Genomic DNA, 13987 nt, shown 5'->3' with positions numbered 1-13987 from the left:
CATTTCTGTTAGCATGTTCACATGCATCACTCAAACTTAGTTAAACATTACTGTTAGCATCTTGAAATGAACTATTGAAACTGAGTTGCAGTGAAGATATAGGTTTTTATCAGTGCTGGTGGTCATCATAGAGACTCGTGTGAAATCTGTAAACAGCATAACAAGAGGTCAAGGACATGAAATGGGCCAACATCCATTTTTCAATCTTGATAGTCTGTATGTGTATGATTCTGTGAAAAGATAATAGGTCTTTTGCAGAGATTTGATACCTTAACAATCTCTGATGTAAGTACAAAAAAAATCCAAAATGGAACTTTTCCAAAATTAATTCTAAAAGAGAACGTCTTCAGTTACGCAAGCGCCTGGTGTAGCTTCCCCATTACACTTCCATCTCATGGCCAAATCAGGCAGAACAACATTAACTGTTGTAAGCCAGCTACAGAGCGTGGAAATGAGTAAGACAATAATAACTGTGTGTGACTTCCTGTGCGTCTTCCACTTTACTATGGCCATTATGATTACCATGTGACATGTTAAAATGCTGTGGAAACTATTTTTAACAGGACTGGATTGAACTGAACTGAACAGGACAGGCATGTATTATCTTATCCCCATTCTTCACAATAAAAACAAGACAATGTCTTGGAGAAAATCCATTGTTATACTTGAGTTGGCTTTTTGCTGAATGTTTGAAAATTCCTTTCTGCCCTTACATGTGACTAGCATTCCTTCCTGCATCCATATCCATACCAATTTTCCAAACTGATAATGCATTCTTTGTCTGTGTATTTATGGAAAGGCTCTTGGGCGTCTCTAGGTCTATCTGACAACAAAGATGGGTTACACTACAGTCAGTGTGTTGTGCATTGTGCAAGTGCCTCTAGTGGGGACCTTCTTAGAGCCAGGTGCAGTAATCACATTTATAAGGACACTTCTAAAAGTATTCAGAGATTGATGTTGCCTGTTTGTATAAGAGGAATTATTCCAGCAGTCTAGCAAAGGGCAGGAACGATTGCTGGAGTGAGTGATGGCAGAGCCAAACTAGTAAAAATCTTTATGTTGAAAGATATGGTGGTTTTTCATCTGAGCCATGTAAATTGATTTTACTGGCATCTGCCATGGTCCATCCAACTTTTTAATGCACATTTTGACCATTCAAATGAGAAATTCTTACTGAAAATGTTTGAAATTCCCATGAAATATTTTGTATTTCGATTTGCTAGAGGAATGATTAACTCACTATTCACAATAGGGTAAATGTGACTAAGGTAGCTGAACACAAGTTTATTCACAGAAATTAAAAGTGCATTCATGAGCAACTGGAAAGTGGGAAAAGTCTTACTTCTGAGTAGCAACGCCACTCCTGAATATGCATTAAATTCAGGACATTTCACTTTAACCTGGAAGCTTGTAGAAAGCTCCCAGGAGAACATTTTGATGTCACTAGACATAGTGAGTGACAGACAAAAAAATATACCTGTTCCATGCGCAAATAAGTAATTTCATTGTTTATTCACAGTATACTTAGCCTGGAAAATCTAGACCCTGGTAATCTAGAAAGAATCTAGAAAAGGGTCTGGCCACAAACAATGTAATGGCCCAACTCGAGGGGCGGCACCAAGCATGCATTTGAAAATCTCATTGCACGCAATTGGATAACACTAGACCAATGTTTACTCTGAATGATTCCGGACTTCGACGCAATTGGATAACACTACGACCAACGTTTACTGACCTCCAACAACGCAGCGCTGTCGTTATCAGTTTAGCTCAACTCTGGCCCGCATATATCAGATACGCCGATTTGACTGGTTCCCCGGGATGCAAGGGTTAAAAGTAACATGCATCATTGCTCATTGCCAGAGTGTCTCGCAGAGACAATTCCATTGTGCTCTCGCGAGAACTCTGAATTTCCAGGGTACAGTATACTCATAAGTGCAGGTGATTGCGATGTTAAAGAGTACTTCCCACTTTCGTGCAACTATGTGATGTTAGCCTACAACCATTAACAACGCCACCAGCTTGTTGTTGTCAAGTGAATATTCTCAACTTTTTGATCCCAGAGCTGTTCACAACCCCTCCCTTCATTTGCCATTCAATTGAGGCAGCCAATTGGAGCACATATCCATGTCAAATGTGTAGACCTCATCCAAAGCTGAATAATGTCTTGTAAAAAAGTACATGCTTTCAAATGGCTTTTTGTACAAAAAGCTTGCCAAGTTGTTTCTACATAAATAAATATCTGGGATTCTAAAGATGCACTGCTCCAATGTCCAGTTTTACAGCATCACCTCAAAGATTGCTTGCTTGACTTTGTACGTTATGTAAGGGATAACGGCCGCCGAGGTTTCCCGTGATGAAGCAGAGGCAAAGAACTCCTAGACGCACGTTCCATAAAATGGGACACCTCGAAGGCCGTTATACCGCTTATCACCTGGTTGCCACTATAGGCAACAGTCACACCTTTATAGCATGCAAAGGAAACAAGAGTGGTTCTGTTTAAAAAGAAGCTGACTTGTTCAGTTTGTTGTACAACTTTCTATGGCCTTAACAGTGATAGCATGGACAGTTAGCTTGTTTACAGTTGTTTCCATTGTTACAAAGCCTGCTTCCAGGCTCAACCATCGTCCTACTATGTATGTTATAGTTACCATTCATAAGCATTGATATGGAACGGTAATTAAACTTTTTTTACCAAATCTACTTCATAGGTGTCCCGTTATTCCGAATTAATAGCCACCCCACCAGCCAATCAGAAAAGAGTTTTTCTTCTCTCCAGGTGATAAAGTATATATAGCTTGTTCCCTGAGAGAGAGAAAAAGAGTGCGCACAAGCTCAAAAACCAAAGGCAAAAGTGCCCGTCCTAAAACATCTGATATTTTTCTTCCACCCCGGCACTGCCAAAACCACATTCACTCTGTCCACAATGGTCTGGAAGTGTTTCACTGGCAAACATGCATCACAGTTGGTCCAAGTGATAAGCAAAATGTCTGGATCATCTAAAATAGTGCCTCAAAATCTTTCAGACCAAAGCCCACTTAACCACTAAAAAAACCTCATAGGCCATCTAACTCCCAAAACCCTAAACTCACTGAACCATTTTTATCAAGTCTTTTCACCTTCCTTGTTGTGTCAGAGGTTTAATTTGGGTGAATAGTGCCTTAAAGGACAACTCCGGTCTAAGAACAGCCTATGATCTATGATGATAAACAAGTGTAAACCTTCGTTGGGGACCAAACTGACATTAATCAGAGTAGCTTTGAGTAAGAGTGGAATATGCATTTAGGAATAACATACAGATAGCCTTGGGGGCAAGTTCAAGGTCCCTACAGACACACCAAAGTAATTTTAACTTTGTAAGTGTACAGAAAGGGTTTAAAAAGGTTTACATAACAGTTGTCTCAATATTGCGAACAACTTTTCTGTGTGTCATCTTTGCTTTGAAGTCGTGCATAAGCAGTTTCAGAAACACTGATCTAAGGCATAATATTTTACCACATCTGCTCGCGGACCACTAGGGATAGTTTGCAGACCTCACTTTGAGAAACACCGATATAATAGATCAGAGCACAGTAATGGAGATCACAACAGCGCAAAGCAATAGCGAGGGGGTCTGACGATGGTCAGATAGATAAATAGATAGATAGATAGATAGAAGATAGAAGATAGATACTTTATTGATCCCCAATATGTATAAGTATAAGTATATATACTCTTTTGATCCCGTGAGGGAAATTTGGTCTCTGCATTTATCCCAATCCGTGAATTAGTGAAACACACTCAGTGTACACACAGTGAGGTGAAGCACACACTAATCCCGGCGCAGTGAGCTGCCTGCATCAACAGCGGCGCTCGGGGAGCAGCGAGGGGTTAGGTGCCTTGCTCAAGGGCACTTCAGCCGTGCCTACTGGTCGGGGTTCGAACCGGCAACCCTCCGGTTACAGGTCCGAAGTGCTAACCAGTAGGCCACGGCTGCCCCAAATGGATGAACAAAAAGTTTCTTAGGCACCATACTGGTCTCACTTTCTACATCAGTTACATCTAAAAAAATCTAAGACACAATTCTTTTGCTAGTTACAGGTTCTTCCCACCGTTATGTTCAAATGAAAACGATGCTTGGACCTCAGTGACAGAGAGATGCCAGCTCAAAGTGACCAAAGCCTGAAGTGTTGTGTATCCTGTGTACCTGTGTGAAGGTGAATTTCTCTGTGTGGGTGAATCGCGTGCCCTTCGTGAGGACGTCTCCTCCCGATGACGCCCCGCCAAACAACTGCAGCAGCTCGGCGAGGTCGGAGGTCGAGCGCTGAGCACCCTGGGAGTCAGGCCGTGGCTGAGCGGTCACTCGGAGCTGCTCCTCAATCCTCCGCTGCAGGCGGGTTCTCTTCCGAGAGCGATATTCCTACAGACCACAGGAGTGAGCACATCAAAGACAAGAAAGACATCAAAGACTGATGACACACTGAATAGAAGGAGATTGGACTGGCCCTGACCTGCAATCCTCAAAGCCTACTTTTGAGCTGCTTTGCTAACAGAGGAAAATGACCTGCTCTGAGATTAAAGACCATTTGAGAAGTGTCTGAAACCATTTTTTTGCAGATTGCATTTAAGCATTCACAATCCTTGGAGGGAGATCAGAGTTGGGAATGCTTCACAACCACACACTGACCAAAAGACACAATTACAGATGAAACTGAATAATACTTCATCTGACCTTTTACGGAAAAACTGCTTGCTCCAAAAAACAAAGCTCTTGTGACTATTTTGTCAACAATGCGATAGCAATGATGAATTTCTAAATCAAATTTTGAATGCTGTCACTGTGGCCGTATTATACTGTAACCGAGTCATTAACTTGGCAACCACTCTGCATGACTTCATGCCAAAAAAAAACTCTTCCTCCATACTCTCTGCTGCTTGCTGCTGGAGTCATATGCCACATATGAATAAATATGATTTAATTTACTAATGCCTCAGACTGAGGCTGGCCTACTCTTTTGCTCCTTGTTGCTCCGTCAGAAAAGGCCAACCCAGAGACCAGGGGCCTCATGTACAAAGACTTGCGTGGATTTCATACTAAAACATACGTACACGCAAACCTGAAAAGTAGCGTACGCACAGAAAAATCCTGATGTATGAAACTGTGCGTACGCAGCATTCCATGCAGCTTTTCTTTGTACATCCCAATTAACGTGAAATGAAGCATACATGCACGAGCATTACACTCCACCCTCTCTCCTCCCTCAATCACACTCATTCTAATATGCTAACTAGGACATTCGAGAGCGCAGACCTTAGCGAAGACAAAATGGCCCATCCCGCAATATTAATAACAATGAAAACTCATCTGTGGAACCATTCATACTCAAACCTGTTGCAAAGTTTAATAATTGAAAACATCAAATGAATAAAAAAGTTTATTTCCAGCGAATGCGAGGTAGAAGTGCTTATCTGACAAAATGACAAGAAGCTTACGTCTTTATCATCTGTAATTAATAATAAAACAAAAAAACAGAAGTGGCAGAGCATGGCAGTGGCTAGGCTGAGACCGTGGCAGAATTATTGGCCAGTCTGCAAGTAGGTGACAGTGTTCGCATAACTGGGTTTGAATGCATTTGGACCATTACAACATAACTGCATTTATTAAAAAATCATTAAATCAATCGTGTCCAAGTAGCCTACCAGCATCGTGCACCCGAATGGAATAAACTAAGTTGATCCAGGCCAACACGCCATAACATTACGATTTCTGAGTCAATATATTTGCACACAAGTGTGACAATGCGAATGCTTACTGGAGGAAAGTCAAAGTAGCCATGCAGTCAATCATACTAAGAGAAATAGCTTATATTCACGCTTATTAGTCAGCCTATCTATTCACATGCATCCTGTCCCATATGTATTTCTTTTAAAATGAAAACTATCAAAGATATGAAGGGAAAACACTCGGCAAATGTTAAGGCATGAAGCAAATGCGTGAAGCCGACCCTATTTATCACAGGTTTTGTGGAAAGCTCTTCAAAATCTAAAATGTTTGATAAGCCAGTCATCAACAATCGCGTAACCAAATATTGGCGCTGTGTAGGTTATGTTTCACATTTCCTTTTAATTCTTAACCTCTAATAAGTCTACAGTTGTCATTATAGATAGGTTGTTGCATAACTTAGTAGAATTTGCGCATGTTGCATGTCCAAATATAGAAACATAGGCTTACTTTCGAAGTGTTATCATTTTTAATAACCCACGTTTCACAATATAGCCTACTGTGCAAATAAAGGCCTAGACTCGCTGCATTGCCTCTAAGTGTCGCCAACTGACGATACACATTGGAAATGTGCGTACGCCAGACATGAAGTTTGCGTGGAGGACCGCACATTCTCACGTTCAAGTCAGTCATCGTACATCCGGACGTGAACGTGAGAAATGGCGTACGCAGCATTTTTGTGCATACGCAAGCTTTGTACATGAGGCCCCAGGTCAAGGTGTCAGCAGCACAGCTCTCTGCTGGGTGTGACACAGAAACTTCTGGGAAAGGTCAGCAGACAGCATGACATGAGGCGTTTGAGGAAGCATGGTACATTTCACACACTACTGCAGGTCTTTTTACAGATACAGTGCAGCCGGAAAGTTTAGACCCTTTCAAGTTTTCCACATTTTGTTATGTTTCAGACTCATCTTAAAATGGATTCAATTATTTTTTCCCCTCATCAATCTGCACACAATACTCCAACATTCCACAAAAAAGCAGGTGTTTGGAGTGTTTTGTAAATGTATAAAAAATAAAAGACTGAAATATTTCTTTTACATAAGTATTCAGACCCTTAGTTATGACACTTCCAATTGAGCTCTGGTACATCCTTTATCTATCAATGGTCCTTGAGATGCTTCTACAACTTGATGGGGAGTCCATCTGTGCCTAAATTAATTCACTGGACATTATTAGGAGAAGCACAAATCTCTTTATATAGGGTCTCACAGTTGATTGTGTATGTCAGAGTGAAAACCAAGCCACGAGATAATTGCCCCGAATTTATTTTTTTTGGAGCACTTTGGTCAACCACAGGTTGTTTTAAATTGTGCTATACAAATAAACTTGACTATGACTTATCACCTCATTGCATCCTGACATGGCCTATGTTTCACACCAAATGTAACACCACACTTGGTTTAGGCAATAAACCAACTTCCTACTCCAAATGTGTCTATGCTAATGTGTGATGTGAAGACATGGCCAGCTAAATAGTAGAAGACGGTAAAACTAAACTGAAACCAACCAATGAAAATGACTAAGTCGCTACACAAGATTGAGGTAATGCGAGATTGGTCAAAAAACACAGTACACTTTCTAGCTGACCTGAAATTCCTTTATCGTTTACCTCTAAGGTCAGACTGACCCATGCAGTGAATGTCAGCCTGTTTCAACAGAGAGCCAAAGCACATCGGTGCAAAAGAGTAAGTCGTTGCTTTTTTCCATCTTATATGGTTAACGTTAGTTTTCTTCCCTGGATCATACAAAAATGGAAGGAAAATAACCACATGCACTTCAATTCAAGATAGATGAGTTAGAAAAAAAGAGTGTAGAGATCACTATGTCTGAACACCAAGTTAGCGAATACATAGCCTAGGAGGCTATAACAATTAGGCTACAATCCTATGTGGTGGAGATGAAAGACAGGACAGCTTAATGGTTATCCTAAAGTTAGTAAAGTTTATTTTAGATATTTGTGGGTTAGGATGCTTCTGTAATACACTCTTCTTAAGTTAGGATAGAAAATCAGACTTGGGAATGGTTCTTCTGAAATGGCCTAAATCAGAACCAAACCAAACCAAAACCAAGTTACCAATGTTACCAAATAGTTAACATAGGATTTTCAAGTTAGGAGGTTTGTCTAATATGGCACCCGGACATTAAAGCACCATCACCAACATCTGTACAAATCTCACATAATCCATGTCATTCTGCTAGGAATGCTCAGTGCTTAGAGGCGCAGTCCTGACTAAAGGTTGTTAATACTTGCGCTTCACTGACAATCCCATAAACCCATTCCTTTCATGCTCCTACAGCAACGTTTATGATTGGCAGAAACAGTTTGCAGCTCTTTCCAAGCCACTGTTTGTTCCCTTTTTACTGAGCCTGGACTGTGTACAAACACCAGAGTTTTCTTATATCTTTTAAAGCACACACATTGGATGGACAGCAAGAGGAACATCAGGAGAATTGATCTGAATTTGATTAAAAGTGCAATAGGTTATAATCAATAACTGCACTTCTGCAAATCTTCAACCACCACAAACTCATCATTACAGTGTAGCCTAACGTCCCACATAAAACGTGGCAGTTTGCTGAGATTATATTCTGATGATTATGAAAGAAAACAGTGTTGAAGGAAAACAGTGTTGAAGGATTTTTCACATAGATCTCCATTTCTCGGGGTCATCGAATACACTCGGTACAAATAAAAAATGGTGCTACCTAGCTCGAGTTGCTGCAGCCAACAGCTAGAGCAGCCAGGCAGCTACAGTGCTCCACTCTGGGGGCATGCTTTTAAAAGAGAAACAGAGATCTATGTGAGAAATTGCAGGAATTTTCCTTTAACTAGATCTGACTCATAGGCAGCAAGAAAAGCCACATTTGTGTCGCCAGACCCAAATCTAGCCCCAGGGAAGAGCACTAACCTCGGGGGTCAGTCGGGACAGGAGGCCCTGGCTGTTCCACTCTAGTTCCCACTCCTGGGCGGCACTGAGCTCGGCGGCATGGTGCTCCAACAGGGAGGCAGGCACTGAGATTGGCTGAGAAGGTTGGGCAGTCACCACCGGCAAAAAGTCCCTGTAGTACTCCTTGACCTCTGTCATGGGTTCATGCAGATGTGCACGTACACACACACACACACACACACACACACACACACACACACACACATCAAAACACACATCAGAACACACACATCAGAACACACACATCAGAACACACACATCAGAACACACACATCAGAACACACACATCAGAACACACACGAAGGGTGGGGCTGTGTAATTCTGAATGTCAAAGCAATCACATTCTGAGGGCAAGTTCACACTTGTGCTTCTAATTGCATAACTTTTGACACCTGAGGCACTCTGCACAACAGCAACACAGCAAAAGCGCTTTGCATATAGCCACCGGCATGAGTGCGCAGTCACTTGCCACGCACATCAGCTCCCAAACGTTATATTAACCATTCCATACACAATGGACTTTGTTAAGCGGCGTTGACAGATAGAACTGAATAAACATCAACAGCAGCAAAGTTCGACACTGGTGAGGGTTGAACAGAAAACAATGGAATCAAACGTAACCAATCGTCGAAGGCTAAAACCACACTCATGCTGGTGCCGATGTGCGGAGGCCTTAAGTCCAATGGCTCTCAGGATGGAAATGCAACACACCTTTGGACTGCTTGTTCTGGGGTACTTTGAGCGAATACGGTACACTCAGAGGCTGTGAGTAAAACCTGTGACATGGACCACGGCTCTGAAATCACGGCAAAGAAAACAAAATACACAAGTCAAATCTCATGTTCTCATGCATCTCATGCAGAGAAATATCACTGCAAAAAAAAGCAATTGCAAAAAGCAATGCAACTACAACGCATTACATGTTAAGCCTCAACAAACAACAAACCATGAGGCAATAAGACCTCTAAAAATACCTGAATAAGTGAGAGAATTAAGATAGTTAAAGAAAGAGGATCATGGTGAGCGGGAAGAGATACTGTGATATGCATTGCATGGTTTTTCCCAGTAGCACACCTGTGTTTTGCACTGGAGAGGCAATCGACAGGTCGGAGGGAGCCAGGGGATGGCCAGCTGCGCTTTGATCTGATCAGCGATGGCCTTCTGCAAGAGCACAGACTTACCTACATAGTTCAAAGGCAAAACGGAGAGATGTCACCCACAACTAAGAACAAATACAACAAATACAAGTACAAAAGTACAAAAGTATCAATCAATCAATCAATCAATATCAATTATACCTGCTGGCTGATCTGAGGCCTCTGCACTTTCTCTAGGGAGCCTCTCAACCAGAAACATGAGCAAGGACCTGATCTCTGGTTCATTGCTGTAGAGAAACGTCTGGTAGCCAATCTCCCCCTTATAGCCCAGGTCCTAGGTGACACACAAACCAATATAATCAATAAACACTTCTTAACAGCGTACCAGCAACAATTCTGTTAGCAGGCTGTCGTGTAAACCATACTCCTGCCCTGTCCGCTTAGAATCTAGGCGTGACTGTTGCCTTCCATGGTTGTTGTCCTCCGCTTTAATGCCAGCAGCAAAGCAAACTGCTAAAACAATGCAGTTGTGAACTGTTTCAACAAATGTTGTTCATAATGATTTCTTTCACAGTCTACCAAGCTCTGTTTTTGTTATAACCAAATTCCCCGCGCAAATGTTGTGTTTTGTATGGTCTCATGCTTCACATTCACATGAGTTTTTTTTTAAAGCCACAGCTTAACTAACAAGTGCAGAATCAGTGTAATAACTGGTGCGTCATACATATTTCAAGCCCATGCAGACAGTTCATGCTTCACAGTATTGCCTTACTCTATCTGAACAAAGCAGAACATATCTCTAGGGCAAAAAAGCAATGATCATCATATTCCAGAAGCACATCTTGTTGGTTATATATTTTACTACAGTTGGGCTTGTCAAGCACTTTAACCAATTTATTTTGTAAAATTACTATAAAGACACGTTTTTGGCCAAAACCAAATTAACAAAAGCTAGGCAATCAAATACAAATGATAGTACCAATTCACTGTCATCAAACAACATTGCTGGACAGAAATCATGCTGCCTCCTCATCACAGCCCATAGACCAACCCACTCCAGCTCAGGTGTCTTACCTGAGAGGCCTGAGCTAGACTCATGCCCAGGCGAAAGCGGGCAGACATCCCTGGGGGCAGCAGGTGGGACAGGCCGCTGCCCAGCGCAGGGTCGATGACACGGAGGCATCGCACCACAGCCTCGACGATCAGTTCGCTGGTAAACTGCTTCACACTCTCCACATCTTCTCCTACATCCCTAAAGAAAGAGGATTATAGATCACATTCAATAGTGACATTTCAAGTAAAAGAGCTGAACAACATCTGCCACAACATTTGTAAGATGTCTCTATGGCATTATGTTGCCATAAGTAGTGTTTTATTCCCATGGGTGATGCTGACACCATGCATACCAAGCATTAGGGCAGAGATCACTAATAAGCATGTTTACAAAGACCAGACGTTATACCAAGCAAATTGGCTAATCAAATGCACACAAGGGTCAAAAGGTCCCGCAATATAGAAATGTATCCTATTGCTTGAAATTATCCAATCTTTCACACAACAAATTGAAAAGGTAAGTTGCACTTCAGTTGAATTAACATTTAACATTACTTAAGTTAGGTTAGGCCATAAGCTAACTGTTAGACGTTGAACACCTGAAAAACAAGGAACCTGTAAAAAAGTGAAGTGCAACTGAAGATAGAAAGGTTGTTCTGTCATAAAACAGTTCCACTGAATGGGTTTATTTGCCCATGAGAAATAATATCACCCGTTTGAACAATCTCATTTCACGTCAAGTTACTTACGTGCCAACCTGTCTGAGCGAATGAATCAAAATTCTGTCAACTTCCTCCATCGCTGCAACAAATTAGCAGCTTCGTGATAACTCTCTTCTGAAACGATAAGCTCCACCACCACAGCCGAAATGGAATTCATATGGTTATTATACAAAATCACTTTTAAAGCGTTAACTGCACATCAAATTAGCTTACGAGCAAGCTAGCTAGCTAGTGCAGGGTGGCTAGCTTCTAGCGACCAGAGGTTTCCAAAAGCCAGGGTAGCGAGGGAATTAGCTCAAGTATGCTAGCGATTCAAAATACACGTTCGTCCCATGTTTGTAAGAATGAAGCATTCGAATATCTTTTATCAGTGCTGTATTTTTCACCACATCGCCTGTTTTCAGTTAACTGTTCTGCTCCTATGTTTGACAATCGAAGAAATTCTGCATCTCAAAGTAGACAGGAAGTCATATGCATTCGCACTGACTTGTGGGATATTTGGTTTGAATCGCTTACAATCGCAGGAGAACGAGGAATCAACACCAGTAAGAAAACTACAAGCTAAAGTGCATTTCGCCCATGGGTCTCATGACCAAGACTGACGCTCAGACACGTGCACAACATCGAGTGGATATGGGATGGAGCCTAGAATCTTTAGTATTAGTATTGGGAAATACATAAGGGCACTGTTGTTTAAACTTTGTTCGAATGAAGCTTGTATTTGGCTTAAGTAAACTAAACTGTGCCTATTTAACACGTTTGTCCTGTTACAAACATCATCTTCAAGTTTGTTTTGGGGACAAATCCAGCTTTAGCATGGGAATTTCCTTAAGCAGCAAAGCAAAGCTATAATGTCATTTCATTGTGATAGATCTACTTCTCTAAAACAATTATTCTGTAAGCATGCAAAAATTGTGGAATGGTAGAGTTTTTTTTATGTATTCAGAGATGTTCAATTGAGGCTATTACCCCTAGTTTTTAGAGTAGCTTGGTCTAACTGTCTGCCGACTTATTTCAGCCTTCTTTTTTCCTGTAAAAAATTAACTAGGCCTATGTAGAGGTGCATGACTGGTTGCCAACCGTCCTGAGTTGTCCCGGACATCCCGTATTTTGGGTGATTTTGATTTGTCGCGTCAGGCACAGCTCCAGTCCCGAATTTCAATCAGCCTCATCGACCAGTTGTCAATGGCCAATAGGCTACTGTAAACGCACCTGGAACAAAGTGCCCAGTGCCGCCGCTACCACTACGCGCGCATCTCGCAGTGACTCGCACCAAGGGATAGATGGAGTAGGCTACCAAAATTTAGCCAGAGAGTAGCTTTACTGCAAACTGCTTTTTCACTCTTCTTAGAGAACGTTTACAATGTCAAAATGCACCAACAGCATCTTACATAAGGATGATACTTTTTGGGTCCTCTCAGTCTCATGCAGCAGATCTAACTTGAACGTTATGCTACTCGTTTTAATTGGGAACGTGAGCGCGCACAAGATGAGGCAGTTTCAGCTGGCTTGTCATTGTTGATAATTGATTTCTCCTTTTTAATATGATAAACTTTTAAAAAGAAATCATGAGGACAACAAAAACAACGCTATAGGAGATTTCGGAGTTATCTGTTCCCTGACCATTTATAAAATGTCAGAGGGCACTTTGACATAGACTGCATGCACTGTGATGGAATATGAAGAGTGGTCTTAGCCTTTGTGTAATGGAATTGGTGAGTCTTGAAGTCTTCAATAATTCGTTTCACTTAAACTAAGCATTTACTTGAAGCACATGATATGCCAAAATACATTCCACTCAGATAGCTGGTGGCTACCAGGTTAATTCACTTTTAATTGAAAATACCTAGCTTCTATGCTTCTATTTCCAAAGGAATGAAGGTTGTTTATACCAACTTAATAATATGCTTATCATTGTAAATATTGGGCTATAAATGTGGCACAAACAAGGTTAGAGTTTGTGACTAGTAGTAGTGGAGGTGTGCACATCCCCACCGGTGAGGTGCAGGGCAAATGTAACTAGAACTGCAAAGGAATGAAATGCCCGCACTCTGCTAAAACTCCCATATAATGCGTTGCAACGTTTCGACCCGACTGGGTCGACCCAGTCGGGTCGAAACGTTGCAACACATTAAATATATGGGAGTTTTAGCAGAGTGCGGGCATTTCATTCCTTTGCAGTTAGAGTTTGTGACTAGCCATAGGCTAAATTTGAATGGAGCTGGCAAAATATTATACACTGCGTACAGACAATGCTCTTACAGTGACAGTGCACCATTTATAAATGAGTTAAATAGCATCAAATCGGTAGTAGCCTATTTATTAAGAAATATATATTTTATATTTTAAAACAAAATTACTTTGTCAATATTGTCCTTTGAATAATATAAAGCAGTGTTTTTT

The 13987-nt window shown here is 41.3% G+C and overlaps 1 protein-coding gene across 1 annotated transcript in view; it reads right to left on the bottom strand.

The window, feature by feature from the left end:
- Window positions 1–12062, bottom strand: part of ccdc22 (CCC complex scaffolding subunit CCDC22) — a 29353-nt gene extending 17291 nt beyond the window's left edge. The window contains exons 1-7 of the mRNA XM_076275906.1: window positions 11612–12062; window positions 10884–11061; window positions 10011–10143; window positions 9787–9893; window positions 9424–9508; window positions 8674–8843; window positions 4187–4399 (exon numbers count right to left, since the gene is read on the bottom strand). Of these exons, the coding sequence (XP_076132021.1) occupies window positions 4187–4399; window positions 8674–8843; window positions 9424–9508; window positions 9787–9893; window positions 10011–10143; window positions 10884–11061; window positions 11612–11661 (936 nt within the window). The 5' untranslated portion in view covers window positions 11662–12062. The remainder of the gene's footprint in view (window positions 1–4186; window positions 4400–8673; window positions 8844–9423; window positions 9509–9786; window positions 9894–10010; window positions 10144–10883; window positions 11062–11611) is intronic.
- Between the last annotated feature and the right edge of the window lie 1925 nt (window positions 12063–13987).

The sequence above is a fragment of the Alosa pseudoharengus genome, unplaced genomic scaffold (genome assembly GCF_046254945.1).
Source record: "Alosa pseudoharengus isolate Yale_2024_CS ecotype anadromous, Long Island Sound unplaced genomic scaffold, YU_APseudo_1.1 YU_APseudo_1.1_scf_9, whole genome shotgun sequence".
NCBI classification, from domain to species: domain Eukaryota; kingdom Metazoa; phylum Chordata; class Actinopteri; order Clupeiformes; family Clupeidae; genus Alosa; species Alosa pseudoharengus.
Note: the sequence above shows the minus strand (reverse complement) of the source record. Positions and strands in the feature narration are given on the sequence as shown.